Source organism: Magnolia sinica, chromosome 11 (genome assembly GCF_029962835.1).
Source record: "Magnolia sinica isolate HGM2019 chromosome 11, MsV1, whole genome shotgun sequence".
Classification (NCBI taxonomy): domain Eukaryota; kingdom Viridiplantae; phylum Streptophyta; class Magnoliopsida; order Magnoliales; family Magnoliaceae; genus Magnolia; species Magnolia sinica.
In genome coordinates this window covers 15,835,031-15,854,951 of record NC_080583.1, presented here as the reverse complement: position 1 = coordinate 15,854,951, position 19,921 = coordinate 15,835,031, and the positions used below count along the sequence as shown (strand labels likewise).

At 40.0% G+C, this 19,921-nt stretch overlaps 1 protein-coding gene across 1 annotated transcript in view; it reads right to left on the bottom strand.

Annotated features, from left to right (window-relative positions):
- Window positions 1–7,145: 7,145 nt before the first annotated feature.
- LOC131218030 (serine carboxypeptidase-like 18) overlaps window positions 7,146–19,921 on the bottom strand; it is a 158,766-nt gene continuing 145,990 nt past the window's right edge. The window contains exons 24-27 of the mRNA XM_058212711.1: window positions 7,908–8,026; window positions 7,712–7,825; window positions 7,573–7,618; window positions 7,146–7,229 (exon numbers count right to left, since the gene is read on the bottom strand). Coding sequence (XP_058068694.1) covers window positions 7,146–7,229; window positions 7,573–7,618; window positions 7,712–7,825; window positions 7,908–8,026 — 363 coding nt within the window. The remainder of the gene's footprint in view (window positions 7,230–7,572; window positions 7,619–7,711; window positions 7,826–7,907; window positions 8,027–19,921) is intronic.

The following is a 19,921-nucleotide window of genomic DNA, read 5'->3' as shown; positions in this document are numbered from 1 at the left end:
TGAGCTGGCTGACAATGTGGGTGGATCGGATCACCCCATTGTGGGCCTTAAGCTATGGTACCAATGGTTTGGTATAAGAGGAAGTGAACATGTTGAAAACCACGATCCATGCAACATGACAACCACGACCCATATAACATGACAACTACGTCGACCCATGCAAACAATGACCCATATGGGCCCACATTGATGCATGTATATAATCAATGCCGCCCATCCTTTTTTGTTGGGTCATTTTAGGGGTAGGGTCAAATATCAACCACGACCCTTTGTGGATAAAAACCACGATCCATTGTGCATGTGAACCACGACCCTTTATATGGATCGTGGTTGTCATGTAGCAAGGTTGAGGTTGTCATATTATATGGGCCATGGTTATCATGTTATATGAGTCGTGGTTGTCATGTTATAAGGGTCATGGTTGTCATGGGATATAGTTGCCAAGTTATATGGGTTGTGGTTGTCATGTTATATGGGTCATGACTGTCATGGGTCGTAGTTGTCATGTTATATGGGTCGTGGCTATCAGGATTTTTTGGGCCCACGGCGAGCTGGCCAACAAGGTGGATGGATCGGATCATCCCATTGTGGGCCTTAAACTATGGTACAAATGGTTTGGTAGAAAAGGAAGTGAACACGTTGAAAACCACGATCCATTCAACGTGACAACCACGACCCATATAACATGGCAACTACGACCCATGCAAACCATGACCCAAATGGGCGCACATTGATGTATGTGAATAATGCATGCCGCCCATCCTTTTTGTCATGTCATTTTAAGGGTAGGGTCAAATATCAAACACGAACCCTTGTGGATGAAAACCACGATCCATTGTGCATGTAAACCACGACCCTTTATATGGATCATGGTTGTCATGTAGCAAGGGTCAAGGTTGTCATATTATATGGGTTGTAGTTGTAAAGTTATATGGGTTGTGGTTATCATATTATATGAGTTGTGGTTGTATGTGAATAATCCATGCTGCCCATCCTTTTTGCAGTGTCATTTTAGGGGTAGGGCACAAATATCAGCCTAATCCAGCGCTCGTGTGGGCCACAAAATAGAAAATATTGGTGATTGTTTAAACTTTCCAGGCTCACTGTGATGTTTGTTAGAAGTGGACACTACCCAAGTCAGGACTTTTTTGGCCCACGACAAGCTGGCCGACAAGGTGGATGGCTCAAATTACTCCATCGTGGGGCCATAAGCCATGGCGCCAAAGGTTTAGTATAAGAGGAAGTGAACACGTTGCAAACCTCTATCCATGCAACATGGCAACCACAATCCATGCACATGACAACCACAATCCATGCAAACCACGACCCAAATGGGCCCACATTGATGTATGTGTATAATCCATGCCGCCCATCCTTTTTGCAATGTCATTTTAGTGGTAGGGCACAAATATCAGCCTGATCTCGCGCTCGTGTGGGCCACAAAATAGAAAGTATTAGTGATTGTTTAAACTTTCCAAGCTCACTGCGATGTTTGTTAGAAGTGGACACTACCCAAGTCAGGACTTTTTGGGCCCACAACAAGCTGGCTGACAAGGTGGATGGCTCAGACTACTCCATTGTGGGCCGTAAGCTATGGTACCAAAGGTTTAGTAGAAGAGGAAGTGAACACGTTGCAAACCATGATCCATGCAACATGACAACCACGATCCATGCACTTGACAACTTCGACCCATGCAAACCACGATCCAAATGGGCCCAAATTGATGTATGTGTATAATCTATGCCACCCATCCATTTTGTCGTGTCATTTTATGATCAGTGCACAAATATTAGCCTGATCCAGCGCTCGTGTTGGCTACAAAATAGAAAATATTGGTGACTGTTGAAACTTTTCACGCTCATTGTGATGTTTGTTAGAAGTGGACACTATCCAAGTCAGGACTTTTTGGGCCCACGAAAAGTTGGCCGACACGGTGGATGGATCGGATCACCCCATTGTGGGCCATAAGCTATGGTACCAATAGTTTGGTAGAAGAGGAAGTGAACACGTTGCAAACCACGATCCATCGAACATGGCAACCATGATCCATGCACATGACAACTACGACCCATGCAAACCACAACCTAAATGGGCCCACATTGATGTATGTGTATAATATATGCCACCCATCCCTTTTGTCGTGTCATTTTATGGGCAGGGCACAAATATCAGCCTAGTCCAGCGTTCGTGTGGGCCACAAAATAGAAAATATTGGTGACTGTTGAAACTTTCCTCGCTCGCTATGATGTTTGTTAGAAGTGGACATTGCCCATGATAGGACTTTTTAGGCCTACGACAAGTTAGCCGACAAGGTGGATGGATCAGATCACCCCATTGTGGGCCATAAGCTATGGTACCAATGGTTTGGTAGAAGAGGAAGTGAACACGTTGCAAACCATGATCCATGTAACATGACAACCGTGGCCCATGCAACATGAAAACTATGACCCATGCAAACCACGACGTAAATGGTCCCAAAATGGGGTGATCTGATCCATATACCTTGTCGGCCTGCTCGTCGTGGGCCCAAAAAGTCCTAAAATGGATAGTGTCTACTTCTAACAAGCATCAAGGTGAGCCTGGAAAGTTTAAACAATCACTAATATTTTCTATTTTGTGGCCCACACGAGCGCTAGATCAGTATTTGTGCCCTACCCCTAAAATGACACTGCAAAATGGATGGGCAGCATGGATTATACACACACATCAATGTAGGCCCATTTGGGTCATGGTTTGCATGGCTCATAATTGTCATGTGCATGGATCGTGGTTGTCATGTTGCATGGATCGTGGTTTGCAACGTGTTCACTTCCTCTTCTATTAAACCTTTGGTACCATAGCTTATGGGCCACAATGGAGTAATCTGAGCTATCCACCTTGTCGGCTAGCTCGTCGTGGGCCCAAAAAGTCTTGACTTGGGCAGTGTCCACTTCTAACAAACATCACAGTGAGCCTGGAAAGTTTAAACAATCACCAATACTTTCGATTTTGTGGCCCACACGAGCGTGAGATCCGGCTGATATTTGTGCCCTACCCTAAAATGACACTGCAAAAAGGATGGGCGGCATGGATTATACACATACATCAATGTGGGCCCATTTGGCTCGTGGTTTGCATGGGTCGCAGTTGTCAAGTGCATGGATTGTGGTTGTCATGTTGCATGGATTGTGGTTTGCAACGGTTCACTTCCTCTTCTACTAAACCTTTGGTACCATGGCTTATGGCCCACAATGGAGTAATGTGAGCCATCTAGCTTGTCGTGGGCCCAAAAAGTCCTGACTTGGGCAGTGTCCACTTCTAACAAACATCATAGTGAGCCTGGAAGGTTTAAACAATCACCAATATTTTCTATTTTGTGGCCCACATGAGCGTGGGATCAAGATGATATTTGTGCCCTACCCCTAAAATGACACTGCAAAAAGGATAGGCAGCATGGATTATACACATACATCAATGTGGGCCCATTTGGCTCATGGTTTGCATGGGTCATAGTTGTCATGTGCATGGGTCGTGGTTGTTATTTTGCTTGGATCGTGGTTTGCAACGTGTTCACTTCCTCTTCTACTAAACCTTTGGTACCATGGCTTATGGCCCACAATGGAGCAATCTGAGCCATCCACCTTGTCGGCCAGCTTGTCATGGGCCCAAAAAGTCTTGACTTGGGCAGTGTCCACTTCTAACAAACATCACAGTGAGCCTGGAAAGTTTAAACAATCACCAATATTTTCTATTTTGAGGCCCACACGAGCGCGGGATAAGGCTGATATTTGTGCCCTACCCCTAAGATGACACTGCAAAAAGGATGGGCGGCATGGATTATTCACATACAACCATGATCCATATAACTTCACAACCACGACCCATATAATATGACAACCTCGACCCTTGCTACATGACAACCACGATCTATATAAAGGGTCGTGGTTCACATGCACAATGGATCGTGGTTTTCATCCACAAAGGGTTGTGGTTGATATTTGACCATACCCCTAAAATGACACAACAAAAAGAATGGGCAGCATGGATTATTCACATACATCAATGTGTGCCCATTTGGGTCGTGGCTTAATTGGGTCGTAGTTGCCATGTTATATGGGTCGTGGTTGTCATGTTGAATGGATCGTGGTTTTCAATGTGTTCACTTTCTATTCTATCAAACCATTGGTACTATAGTTTAAGGCCCACAATGGGGTGATCCGATCCATCTACCTTGTTGGCTAGCTCGCCGTGGGCCCAAAAAATCTTGACAACCACGGCCCATAAAACATGACAACTACGACCCATGACAATCACGACGCATATAACATGACAACCATGACCCATATAACTTGGCAACTACGACCTATGACAACCACAACCCATATAACATGACAACCACGACCTACATAACTTCACAACCACGGCCCATATAATATGACAACCTCGCCCTTTTTACATGACAACCACGATCCATATAAAGGGTCGTGGTTCACATGCACAATGGATCATGGTTTTTATCCATAAAGGGTCGTGGTTGATATTAGACCCTACCCCTAAAATGACCTAACAAAAAAGGATGGGCGGCATAGATTATACACACACATCAATGTGGGCCCATATGGGTCGTTTGCATGGGTCGTAATTGTCATGTTATATGGGTCGTGGTTGTCATGTTGCATGGATCGTGATTTTCAATATGTTCACTTCCTCTTCTACCAAACCATTGGTACCATAGCTTAAGGTACATAACGGGGTGATTCGATCCATCCACATTGTCAGCCAGCTCATCGTGGGCCCAAAAAATCCTGACATGGGGTGATCCGATCCATCCACCTAGCCCTAAAATGACACGATAAAAAGGATGGGAGGCATGGATTATTCACATACATCAATGTAGGGCCCACTAGATGGTTCTTACCAAGGCCTATAAAATGAAGACTTCAACTCGTATAGCATGACAACCACGAACCTTATCTCATGACAACCACGAACCTTATCTCATGACAACCACGAACCTTATCTCATGACAACCACGAACCTTACCCGATGGCAACCACGACCCATACCCGGGTTGTAGTTGTAATGCGGTAAGGGTCATGGTTGTAATGTGGTAAGGGTCGTGGTTCTCATGTTATATGGGTCTTGGTTCTCATAGGTCGTAGTTGTCATGGGTTGTAGTTATCATGTTATATGGGTCGCAGTTGTTACATGTTTACGTCCTTTACTACCAAATGATAGGATAGCCATTGATACAATAGCCTAAGGCCCACAATGGGGTGATCAATTCCGTCCACCTTGTCGGCCTGCTCGGCATGCCCCGAAGTCTTGACTTGGGCAGTGTCCTCTTCTAACAAACATCACAGTGAGTGAGCCTGGAAAGTTTCAACAGTGGGTTCCATTGTCCCCATTGTTTTCTATTATGTGGCCCACACGAGCTTTGGATCAGGTTGATATTTGGGCCCTAGCCGTTAAAATGACACGGCAAAAAGGATGGGCGGCATGGATTATACACATAGATCAATGTGGGCCCCACGAGCTTGGTCCTTGCCCGCACGCAAAAAGGGTTCTGTACACATTACTTTCTTGGCATTAAATACCACGTAACTTCTTCTTCCCTGGAAAACCATACAACTACTGAAACAAGGATAAGGGCAATTTGGTCCAAGTAATTTTGTGAAGCATGTCAGCAGGCCCTTCTCAGAATATATGGAATGACGTAGCTTTCTAGGTAATTTGCCCAAACTTTGAGGCGAGTACGGTCAATTTCCCGCCAATAAATTTCAGCTATCAAATTTAGCCGATGTCAACGCAACAACTCCTAGCACCTAAAAGATGCCTCGGGATGAGTGAACAACCTAATAGGCAATCAACGAGAATCCAATTCCTGTTGGCATTGAAAATAATTTACCCATCTCACTTAAAGAAGAGGAGAAAGAGCCAGGGGGACTAGGGTGAGATTAGAAAGGTGGAAAAACTCCAAAGGGAGAGGAGAGAAAAAAAGAAAATGAAAGGCAAGAAAAAAACAAGGAGAGAGAGAGAGAGAGAGAGAGAGAGAGAGAGAGAGAGAGAGAGAGAGGAAAAGAGAAAGTTCCATCATAGAATATAAGTAGGGTTAGAATCGGAGATATCAAGCCATCTCTTCTATCAATAATTACTTGGTCTTCCATTTTCCCTCTAACATCTCATCCAAGCCTCCATTTACTTTTTGCACATTTCTTTATTTCTTTTTATTAGACAATGATTAAGATTCATGTTGAGTGCCTAGTCTATGCAATCTTAGTCACAACATTTTATTAATTTCTTTTTCGTTTCTCGTACTCTGATGGGTTAGGCTGATATTGAGTGTACGCTCTTCGTAGCTCCAATTTTGAATGTAATGATACTCTAGTGCTTGGTTAATTCCCAAAAAATTCTCAAAATTATGTATAGTAGAGACCACACAATTGTGCCTAAGAAAAAATAGTGTCTAATCCATTCCTTTTCAATTTAAACCCTTACACAGAATCTTCGACCACAAACCGACCACATGAGTCTCCCGAGTTGGGGAGTCTTATGATTCCCCAACCCACAAGTAATTTTATGGTGTCTATCCGGCCTTAAATTTAGTGCTTCATTGGCTAGTAGCAATTCCTAGTCTAATATATCGTTCTTATGTCAATACCACACCCTTTCTATGCTCCATGAAAACATGAAGGCTGAGGAGATGATTGTGCTACTCCCATAGATAGCGTTCACACACATAATCTTATGTACATTTTGTTTGACCTACCTGAAAAGCTGTAAATCCTGTTTATTGAATGATTATCTGGTGGATCATGGTTTTTTTTTAAAAAATGTATATTTTCACTCTGTTAGAACTTCATTATAACAACTAATAATGTAGCAACATGACCAAGAAAAAATAGAAGGTAACTCAAAAGATTATATATTTATAGTTAAAGTTCTTTTATTTATCATCTCGTTCTTTTTCTTTTGGTTTCTATGGTGTGTGAATATCTCTATAAGACTTTACAACTATAGATAGTGATCATTGCATAGACATTAAACATTACATTTCAATCTTGTAAGAACAATCAAATATGAGCTTCTCTTGACTGGATGGGATATAGAAACCAACGGTCAGGTTGGAAATTAGAACATTCTAGAATGCCATTATGCATATTAATTATAGAGGATTGTAGGAAATCCATCGTCGTACCATGGCAAGGCATTCCTTAGGCATGTACTCTGCAGCGGTATGGCCCCCTCCCTGCAAACATAACATGGATAATACAATATTAGATGTCATCCATGTTTCCATATTTACCAACTTGGAACTGCGCGGAACATTTTAGACCCACATCAAGTGTGCCTTCCCATGTAGGTGACCTTGCCCAAAGATCAAGTAAATCTAGCAAGGCCATGTATAAGAAGAATGCCGAGCATGGTTAGATGGTCCATTGAATTTGTACATGGGAGTCCACTTGGTGCAAGATTAGAGTGTCCCAGACTTGCACTAAGTTGGCATGTATAGTCAATCCAATGGCAGCAGAGAAAATCTATTATTTTGCATGTGTGACCACTCAAAGAATTGAGATTAAAGAATATCTTGCCTTCACAGTCGCAAATGTCAAATTGTTTGAATATGTCCTTGTATATCTAAGAACTCAACACAAAAAGAAAGATACTCTAATCACATACCAAATTCAATATCGATCTATGAATGTAGTTCCAATTAAAATGTAAGCTTACCCAGCGATTTGGCCATCAACAGACCATGATCGCCAATCATTGACGATGGAGAAATTTAAAGATCTGATCCATGCTTGGGTGCCCAGATATGGAATGACCAAGTCATGATCACCACTATATAATGATAAAAACTGGTATCAATAGATATGTTGATACATAAAGGAACACGGTTAGATAAGATGGATCGAAAGTTTACCTATATATTAGAGCTCGATAACCTTTTGTTGTTAGATTGAGATGGTATTTTAAGCTACTTTGAACATCACTCATGTAACTTAAGCCACGGTTGCACCTTAGCCATTGTTTTACTGATGCCTGACAGATTATTCTAAACATTAATAATATAAATGTCATTGTTTCAAAATCTCACAATGTATCATATCGAATTTGGTGTGTATAGTATTTTAATTATCATTGTTCAAAATATCAAAATATATCCTACCATGTAAGGAACTTATCAATTCATAATTTCCTGTACTTCAAATATTGAAATGCATCAAATCATATTAGAAATTATTGTATTGTCAGTGTTCAAAATATCATAATATATTTTATTGTAGTTGAAATTCATCACAATAAATTTACTAAATTCATGAGGAAATTTCACAATTACTTGCACGAAAATGCATTGCAAGTACCAATCATAATTCTAAAACATGGGGGGGTCAACTCAAAACTTCACTGAGTCAACATGACTTAATGAGATTTCGAGCCAAGTCTTTTGGGAACTAACCAACAACGCGACTCAGTTGGGACTTCACAAGATATGTTGGGTCGACTAGAAAACTCGATCAACTTGATACAACTCGGCCTGACTCGATTGAGACAGCCACCCAATTATGATTTTATTGTGTCATAAAAAGTGGTGGGAAGAGAAACTAACTCACCAAAAGTAGTTGGATTCTAATTGATTGTTTTATTACTTTATTATTTCCAAACATTTTAAATATTTAACATCAAACTCTATTAACTTTAAATCAAGTCATGTAACAACCGAGTCAAGTAAAGACCAAGTCCAGCCTTTGAGTTGACTGACCAGTTAGACATCAAATTGGATCAAGCTATTTATTTATTTATTATTATCTATGGTACTAGTACTGTTGTGGAATGTAAATGCTATAATATTGTAATTTGGTATTTGGTACATTCAAATGTTTTTTATTTTTATTTTTTCTATATTTCATTATTTTATCATTCAGGTCATTTGATTCCTATTTTATTGTCCTAGAGCATTGTGAAGTTGCAATGTTGCTAGTTGCATTGGAACATAGATTACATAACCTATCAATATGGATTATCTATTAGTTTTACGCCACACTTTGTGGGCAACAAGAAAAAATCATTCTGATCAAATGATCCTTTGTGATTAAAATTTAGCCTTCCATTTATAACGATCAATTTTTTAAGTGATAGATGGGTATAATTAAACTTATTTTCCCGGACTACTGGAAATCCATCATGGGTCTGAATCAAATTATTAACTGCACCTATATTTCGAATAAAAAAAATCTTCAGTGCCCATTTTTGTTATATTGATTGGATGGTTAGGAATTTAATGCGGTTTTTGCATAATGGCCTAGGAAGTGTGAGTTGATCCACATGAATTAACTGGATTAGCACCATGTCCGTATGCAAGAATGAGAATGATGACTTGTTAGACAGTGAAGTGGGTATCCGGAGAGATGGATCTTATCCCTCCAAATGCATAATTAAGTTGATTTTCTCTTAATCTGATATAAATTTCTATAATTGCTATTTTGTCTATTATAGCTTAGTAGTTTCTCTTTCATTAAGTTCCATTTTCCCTTTTTACGTTTTTTTGACTGCCTATATATATATATATATATATCCATGGATCAAAATGTATAGCCTAGCGATTTAGGTAGGCGCCACAAAAAGAAAAGGGGGCTCCCCAACTAAAAACCAAAGGGGAGAACATAGCCCTATTCAAAAAAAAAAAAAAAAAAAAACTTTTAACCCCTTCTAATCACACCTATCCCTACATTGTCCGGGTAATCAAGCCTCTCATCGAGGTAGGGATTTCCAATCTAGAAAAGTATCTCAAATTATGTGAGCTGCTACTTCCCATTCTAACTAGAGCATCCGCAACCACATTTCCTTCATGCAAAATATTGAAAATCTTAAATTGCACGGAGTGCCTAAGATGGAGTAAGGAGCCTAGGCAATATCAGATATTGGAGGGAAAAGCCATTTGTGGCTTAAAAGCCTCCTCTGAAACCACACTACAAGCAGTCTCTTCAGTCATTCTAAAGTCGATCTCCACCACGATGTTCGACAACCCTAGAAGCCTACACAATTCTAACACATCCACAAGAGCCTAGGCTTCCATGTAGGTATTAGAAACCCGGTAGTAGGAGTTGTGGAAGGCGAAAATAACTTGACCCAAGTGATTTCTACAAATTCTTCTACCTCTACCCTCTCTAAGATTGCCTCTAGAAGATCCATCCACAATGAGCTTTAACCAGTTTTGCTCTGGCCTGGACCACTTGATTACAAGAACTCTCTCATATTTCGAGGGCTCAAACCATGGCAATCCTAGGTACTGAATAGCTATACACTCAAAAAGTGTTTCCCTCCCTTTCTCCAACATTCTCTTGCCCGTTTCTTGCAACCAACTACATATCCTTCTAATAATAACTTCAACCGAAATAGCTTTTCCATCAAATCCACAAGCATTGCATCCTAAGCAAAATTTCTAAACAATAAATGTGAGGGATACGCTCTTAAAAAGTTTTATTCTCAACGAAAAATGGGGCTTGCTCGTCCAATAATTAATTCTCTGGGCTATGGTTTGATGAGGTTGAACATGCATGTCAAAGAGGCGAGAGAATTGATCTGATCCCTAGGAAGCCAAATTATTGAAGTAGAACAGGTGGTCGAGATCTTTCACCTGATGTTTGTTAGGATTTTTACTGCGGAATCACACAGATCTAGATCTAGGATAGCAATCCAAGAGCGCCAAGCAAACACAAAAGAACACAGAGATTTAACGTGGAAAACCCTTGTGGGAAAAAACCACTGCACAAAGTGACAGAAAATTCCACTATGAAAGCACAAATTACAAAGATAAAGGACTTACCTGGTTTGAGCAATCCTCAAACCTCACCTTTTCTCCACCCCTTGAAACCCTAGAACCCTTTTAGAAACACTTGGAACCTTTTAGAATACCCTAGAATGCCCTCTTAGTATGTATACACCATTTATATAGTTTTAGAAAGAAGTAGAATCGGAATAGGAAACAAAAAATCACAAAATCTGCATTTTTGCAGAAAATCTGCGCGAAACCTTCGATGTCATTGAAGGTCCTTCGATGACATCAAAGAATAAACTAAAACTGTCCAGCGACTAGGGGTAAAAATCCCCCAAAAAAAAATAAAATTTGATGTCATCGAACTGTCTTCGATGACATTGAAGCTGGTTCGATGTCATCGAACATTGATCTATTAGATTGAAGGTATCTGACACCAACAATCTCCACCATGTCTTCAATCTCCAAACATATAGCTTCTTGTCCCTTTCTCTTATCTCTGCTTCACTTCATAGCTTCATCAACGCTTCTCATGCACATTTCGCCCTTCTTTTACGCCATCGCCAAGCCCAGAGAAGTTGCACAGAACTTGTACTTCTCTGTAGGAACGACCTTGGTGAGCATGTTTGCTGGATCTGAATCTACGTGCCCAACTTCCTTTGCTCCTGTCTTCTCAAAAATAAGACGTAGTCTTCTGTACCTCGTATGTATCGAAGTAATCATCTCACCGCCATCCAATGTTGCTAGCCGGGGTATATGCTCACAACACCGATAGCTTATGAAAGAACCGGTCTAAATACAGACCATGGCATGCATTGCCAACTGCATTCTAATAAGGCTCATGAGACATATCCTGCTTTTCCACATCTGTTTTGGGACATGACCCAAGAAAAACTTGATGTGAGCCGCGTAGGGAACACTCACCGGCTTTGTTTGGTCCATTACATCCTTGTTCAATACCTACATAAGGTATTCTGCCTATGATTACCAGAACCTGCTCCTCTTCCGGTCTCTATGAATATCACTGCTGAGAACGTTCTTTGTAGCCCTCCGATCTTTCATCTTGAATGTCTCACTTAACTGAGTCTCCTGTACATTGATTTCAGGCAAGTCATGATTAGCGATATACATGTCATCAACATACAATTCCTGACTCACCACGAAAGAATTAAATTTTATACCACTGCCTAGGCAATAGGTCGTACCACGACCTCCTGCAAACTCTTTTCCTTAGCCCTTTTAAACTTTGAACCGTTCTGGTTGCTTCATGTAGATCTGCTCTTCTAATTTCCTTTACAAAAGTTCAGACTCCACATCCATCCTTTCCAGCTCAAGATTGCATTGGCCAACCAGCACTAATACGAATCTTATAAACACCTGTTATCCATCGTCGCGAATATCTCTGAGAAGCTAATCCCTTCTCTTTAAGTGTGACCCTTCGATACCAACCTCGCTCTGTATCTATGCTGTATCCTCTTAAGATCCACCTACATCTAATCACTTTCCGGCCTACTTGAAGCTTCGCCAACTCCCATATGTTGATCTGGTACAACAAGTTTATCACATCGCCCATAGTCATCTTCTACTTCTCAGTACTAGGCTCACCTAAAGCCATCTGAATAGAAGACGGATCCCTTGCGATATTAGAGTCGTCCATGTATCTTGCCGATCACCAGCGATTATGCGCTGTGATTCTTCTCACAGGTGGTTGCTCCACCTGCTCTGTATCTCTGTCCGCGCATCTCAACCTTCATGCCTTGCCTGCTCATGTGGCCATGTCTAGCATACCACACTTGCAAAGGTGGAATCTGCTACAGCCACTGCAGCTCCACCTTTTGAAGTGCTCCCGATCAAACTGTAAACATTATCGAGTCGTTGCACTTTCATGATCACCCGTGCCCCCTTAGATACTTCAAGGACACCATCAATACTTGTGAACCCGCACCCTATAGTCTCAAGTGCACCAAGAGAAATCAGGCTCTTTTTCATGTCAAGAACGTACCTCACCCCAGTCAGGGTATGTTCTGTCCCATTAAACATCTTAACACGCATTGTACCAACAACCACAACATTATAGGCACTGTCATTACCCATAAATACCTGTCCACCATCGCACTCCCTGTAGCTGGTGAACCAACTCCAATGAAGAGTCATATGAAAATATGCCCCTGTGTCTAGAATCCACTCGCCCTTACGATCATCGTATGAGCATCTGATCGTAGACACAAACAAGACATCACTATCACATCCACTCGACCCATCTCACGTAGCAGCGTTGGCTTTCCTGTATGAAGCCTCAAATTCTTCTCTCTTAGATTTAGGATTTGTACAATCCTTCTTCACGTCTCCTTCCATCCTACAATTTCAACACTTTAACGTACCTTTGCCTTTGCTCATGGACTTAGGTCTTGACCTTGAAGATCTTGTACCTTGCTCAGAATTCCTGCCATTTATAATCAGTGCATCAGAAGATGTCCCCATGTCACCTTTTAGCTTTCTCATGGCCTTCCCTTGAAGGGCTGTGATAACGGTGTCTACACTCAGGGTTTTGTTTGCGGTGCACATAGTGTCCTTAAATGACTCATACGATGCAGGAAGGGGATTCAATAATATACATGCCTGTTCTTCATCTTTGACTGTTTCCTCCATATCCAGGAATTTACACATCAATTTATTAAAGTTGCTGATGTGTGCTTCCAGATCTCCACCCTCTACCATCTTGAAGGTATAACATTGTAGCTTCAAGTGTAGGCGATTTTCAGAGGACTTCTTCGCATAGATGTTCTCTAACTTCGCCCATAAAATAGCCGCAGTTTTCTCCCTCAAAACATTATAGAGAACCTCATCCGTGAGACATAAATGGATAGAGGCCAAAGCATTACTATCAAAGTTTTCCCATTCTTCATTCTTCATAGTAGATTTCCGCTCCTCAAGAGCCTTAATCTCGCCTTGCTTGGTTAATAGGCTAATCATCTTAACCTTCCATAACTCAAAATTATTTTTGTCTGAGTACTTCTCAATATCAAACTTGGCGTTTCCCATTATTACTAATCCTTCAGATTCAGATCTGTGCCCCAACGATTCGTTTGATACCACTTGTTGGGATTTGTGCTGAGGAATCACACAGATCTAGATCTAGGATAGCAATCCAAGAGTGCCAAGCAAACACAAAAGAACACAGAGATTTAACGTGAAAAACTCTTGTGGGAAAAAACCACGGCACAAAGCGACAGAAAATTCCACTATGAAAGCATAGATTACAAAGATAGAGGACTTACTCGGCTTGAGCAATCCTCAAACCTCACATTTTCTCCACCCCTTGAAACCCTAGAACCCTTTTAAAAACACTTAGAACCTCTTAGAATACCCTAGAATGCCTTCCCAGTCCATATACACCCTTTATGTAGTTTTAGAAAGAAGTAGAATCGGAATAGGAAACAAAAAATCGCAAAATCTGTGCGAAACCTTCGATGTCATCGAAGGTCCTTCGATGACATCGAAGAATAACTAAAATTGTCCAGCGACCAGTGGTGAAAATCCCAACAAGATTTGATGGCATTGAGTTAGCTTCGATGTCATCGAACAGTGATCTGTCAGATTGAAGGCATCTGACACCAACAATGTTGAGTATAATGAATGACTAGGGACACTAGAACTAAACTTAGGATATGCTGCAACATCACATTTTGTTGAGGAGGTTGGACTCGATGAGTAGAAGTTGAGCGTTACTAATGATGTAGATCTCCTATTTCTCTTGTTACACTTGTTATTGTTTAATCTGGATTAATGCGAAGCTGGTTTTGGCGATAGGTATTAAACACTAGCTAGCGGTATCTAATTCAAGATTGGCTAAATGTGATGAATGACAATTAACTTCTCTAACATCTTCAGAATCTCCCATTTGAAAGCTCTGAGGTCGCTCCACGTTGAGAGAAATATCCTCTGGTCTGGGCAAGAGAATTTCCTGCATTGCCTCTGTTTCTCCCAGAGAATAGTTAACTATCATTGTTTCCCTCTAAGGTGTTGAGAGGGGATATATTTTCCACTGCAAGTTATCCCATGAAAATAGTGATATGTGTTGGATCAATTCCACTGATGAAGTTGACATTGAAGAGTATTGATGTTGATAGTTGTTCCCTAATAACAACGTTCTGCGCTGAAGCAACTCCGTTAAAGAGGTTGTGACTGAATTACTCTACCACTGATAGTGAACGCGATCATCTCGAGCCCGGGACGCACCCCTGCCAACAAGATGAATAGATGAAGTAACTGTTGGAGACAACTGAGAGTCTTAAGTAACAACTTGTTGGGGAGGCCTGCATTTGAAGATTGGGAGTGACAACACCATGACAGTTGCATTTTGACACCAAATGGATGCCTACTTTCTGGATAGCTGCGGCCACTGGTAATGCATTCTTCATAATCCTCCAAATTAAAACAGAAATCTTCGGAGGAATCTACTTGTTCCAGGTCCATTTGGTCCACTACATTTTTTTATTCCACTTTCGAGATAGGTCCCATGCTGATTTCAAAGTAAACTTTCCAGAAGATGTTGCATTCCAAACCAACTTGTCTTCTCAATCAAACACAAAGACCATGCTTTTCTTGATAAAATGAATAGTTTCTACCTAAAACAGTCCTTCAATAGCCAAGAAGTCCCAAGAGCCAAGTTGGACCCAGAAGTCTTGGACACAAGCTTCCTAGAGATAGCTTCGGATTTGATCTATAGTAGCAGTAGTGAAAAGTTCTCCTCCTATCTAATTTGTCCACCAAAATCTAATTTTTCCTTTACTCACCATCCATTAGGACTTATGAATGGTGAACAAAAGCTTTTCAGATAGATCTTTCCAGATACTTGAGGAGCCCCCTACGATAATACCATTAGATTGTAGGAAAGAGAGAAGGTACTTGGCTGAAAAGAGCTTCACCCAGAGAGAATTTCTAGATAGTAATCTCCATCACGTCTTTATCCGAAAATACTGCATGGCATCCACAATCCTTCTGATCCCAAGCCCTCCTTCTACATGAAGAGCGTAGATTCTTGTCCAGCTGACCCAATGCCTCTTATTGGCAACTTCAAAACTCCCCCAAAAGAAGTTAGCAAATTCTGCTTCTGATTTTGCGCAAAAACTTCGGGATGTTAAACGCTGCCAGAATGTACATAAGGTAACTTAATAGGACATGTTTTATAAGTGTTGTCTTCCCGCTAAGTTAAGAAGTCTAGCCTTCCATCCTGCCAATTTAGATGTCATGTTTTGTAATAGAGGAAGGAAGCCATGGGCTCAGAGTCTCCCTTTAGCAAGCATAACTCGCAAGTAGGTGATAGGAAGAAGAGCTTGACTGAATACCAAAATGAGACTGATTTCAGAGCCTTTAGATGGAGTAGAGTTTTTAGGTAGGACAAAGAAGCTTTTTCCCATGTTAATCTTTTGCCCTGATGCCTTTTTATAAGCGGATAAAAACTTTAACATACCCCCAAACATTTGAAAGCCTGCCATTCAAAAAAAAAAAAAGAATAGTATCATCAGCAAATAACAGATAAGGGACCAAAGGGCACAATCTCGGATGATGGAATGGGTGGAAAAGATCGACAGAAAAGAGGTTGTTGATGCCTCTACTCACCACATCAGCCACTAAGATAAATATAGCAGGCGAAATTGGATCCCCTTGTTGTAGACCCCTACTAGTGTAACGACCCTGGTTTTTTAAAGCCATATGAGAACCAGATTGACCAAATTAATAATTTAATTTTGTAGTTATTAACAAAAACTAAGCAATTAGCCTAGTTGGAAGGGGTACTCTCGATGGAAGGATAGGTAGGAAATTTATGCAGAAAACCCTAAAGCTATACAGTTTTCTCTTATAATTTTTCTCAACTCTCTATAGAAAACTCCTAAATCTAACCAATGAATGTGGTAGATTAACCCTATGTTCATTGTTTGATCTCTAAAGACATTTTAAAGGAAAGAGAACGACTTTTGCATGAGATTCTATATTTTGGGAGATCGGCATTAAGAAATCTAGCCATATCAGTCTAGGAATATTTGAATCGAAATATCCTAAAGTCGAACCATGTCAAGACCTTGAATCCTAGGGTGATCTGACTGAGGTATTTCCCCCCGTGATCGACTAGTAGGCTGGATGGTGTTAGACGATTCTGAAAATAGTTTTAACGAATGATTGTAGATTTCAAATATTTCATATCCAAACAATCCTTTGGTTATTCCAAATTTGACAATGAGAAAACCATTAGATGTGTTAGACCTAATTCAGAAATTGATTGAATTCATAAAAGTTAAGAGTTAAAGGAGAAACCATTAGATTTTTCGAAAATCAGACTGTAACAAAACCTAGCTGACTTTGGTTAATCGATCGAACATGTCAACTTTTATTTATCAAACTAAGTCGAAAAATCATATCGTAGTCCGATTGATTGAAGTTGAAGTTTGATTGATTGAGGGTCTCCTCGAGCGATCTCGATCGATCGAGGGTACTAATCGAGAATGACCAAATTTGTCCAATAACTAAATTGATTTAATCTTACCTATTTTGATCAATCAATGGGCAAGTTTGATCGATCGAAGATGGCCAAATTTTTTCAAAGACTTGAGATGTTAAATTCTAGATTTCATCGATTAATAACTGGTTGATAGAAAGATCGATCGAGGACCATCAAGCTGGCTCAATTGATCGACTGCATCAATAGATGGTTTTCTTTGTGGTTTTCAAATTTAGTTAAAAGAGTAATAGTGGGTCATCTTGATTTGATCAAGGGTGGACCCCACTTGATGGGATAACTTAATTGAATTTATGAATTGTTAAATCATCCTAATAGGGATTCAAATTCTAGATTCCAAAGCATTCGACTACTTAGTAGATTCAACTCTAATACGAATAGGTGAGTGAATTCCAACGTGTCTCATACCTGTACAGTTATAAAGATAGAAAATATGATTGTTATGACTATAGTGATTACTATGATTGCCATGATTGATATAATTGATTTTGTTATTATTTGACTATAATTCATGTGGTATAATTTACATTCTAAATAATTGTTAATTTGAATTACGTATATGACATCCTAAGCATCGATGACATGTTGGTACTGGGTGGGGGAAATTGTCCGCTTATGAAATGTATTGGATCTTAGAATCTCTCATACCATGAGGCAAGAAAAAAAAAAAGGTAAGGAAACTCGGTGGCGGATGGCCTAGTGAAGATAACTAGTAGTGGGAGATAGAATTGTACCTATCATAGTGGGGACGAGCTTCCGCATGAAATTAGAGACCTGGTGACTCTCAACAATGCAGGCCCGGGGACCAACAGACAGATCATCTCTATAAAGAGGCCATTTGCGAATATTGGTTCTCTAGTTTTGGTTGTGTGTGTGTATATATATATATATATATATATATATATATATATATATATATATATATATTTATATATGTATATATATATATATATATATATATATATATATATATATATATTACAAAATAAAATACTTTATTAAAATATGCATAGTTGTGCTGCTCTGCTTACATTCGGGCAACCCTTGGCCTAAAAATACTATGGCCCGCCTATCATGGGCGGGAAAGCTTCCCGAATGTACCCGTCGATTGCGACTAAAGAAGCTCGGCATAATTTCAAAATCTAAGGGTCCTTTTAAAGGAGGAAGGGTTATCACCCACCTTTCAAAAAAAATTTATTAGAATTTAGTTGTGCCATGATTGGAAAATTTTAGGCCATGTTCAGAGTTTGTGAAGCTATGGAGAACTTTGAAAATCTTTTTGGACTAATAGATGTCTCTACTGTTACCTGTAAGTGACAATCTATTCATATAAAGTCAGTCCTGTGAACACAACTGCTCACTTTTCATGAATGTGTCTCCTGCGCCTTTCTCCTGACAATTCCATGGGATGCAATTCTCCTGACAATTCCATGGGATGGATTGCATCCTAATGATACTGAATCAAATCAATATCATGAATAACAATATCTGGTCTATCAAATCAGATTCATCGTCTAGAAATGCAATTCCAATAAGATTTCATTCTTGAACAAAAATCCATTTTTGGATTTATTTCATCTATTCCATGACTGACAATCACGAACACCACAAACGAGTAGACCAACAAGGAAGTCGTCGAGTTATTCTTGCCCAAAAAAAATAAAAAATAAAAAATAAAATAGAAAGGAAAACAAACACACAGGCAGCCCTCAACCCTTACAAATACTAACCAGGCCTGCCTTATTAAGGAAAAAGGTCCCTCGAATATCATAAGAGAGCTCTGACCCATTTCGAAAGAGTCTGATGAGTATATAGAGCTTTTTGTATGTAGTTGCATGAGGACTTTGTATGGAGTTTATATGATAGGCATGGCCCAATCTTTTCTGTGGTGCCCGCCCGAATCCATGTACATCTTACTTTTTTGGAATTAATTAACAAAGTTTCAGGTGGCTTTATAAAGAAAGTATTTTAGTAGTGAGATCTTCTGTAACGCCGGATATTCAGCGTGTAAAACACTTAATCGATGGGGCTAACCTTGTTATGTATGTATTTGAAATCCACAACATCCATCAACTAAGCTCCTCAATAGTAAGCTTTGAGGGAAATATCTACCAGATTCATAACTCAGGGGAGCCACAACATAGGTAACAATTGAAATCAAGTCAACCATAGTTTTGTATGGGGCTCACAATGGTGTGATATTCCACCCAACCCGTTCATCAAGTGTGATTCACCCAAATTAAGAGATTTATTTAAAAAGAAGACTGAGCCATACTACAAGAACTTTAGGTTTTTGGCATAATTTGGAATTGTTCACCCATATTGTGGTCCACTTGGTTTTTAAAATCATGCATAATTTTGGCCTGAACATGAACATGAGGGCTTGCATTTAATGGATGGAGTGGATATTAAACATACAACAGATTGAGCTTGAAAGAGCTCGGGTGTTGTACCTACTTCCTGCAACACATTTTAGTAGAGAATTTAGGTCTGGTTTTTTTAAGATAAAATCTACAATATTCTGTAAGAGCTCTTTCTTCGCCTCTATCAAGCGTCCAGTGTCCAGAGTTAGAGCGATTGAGAGTTTATTGGGTATTTCCAAGTCAGTAGCGCATCTTGTGTACCTTGGCGTTCCTTTGGCTGT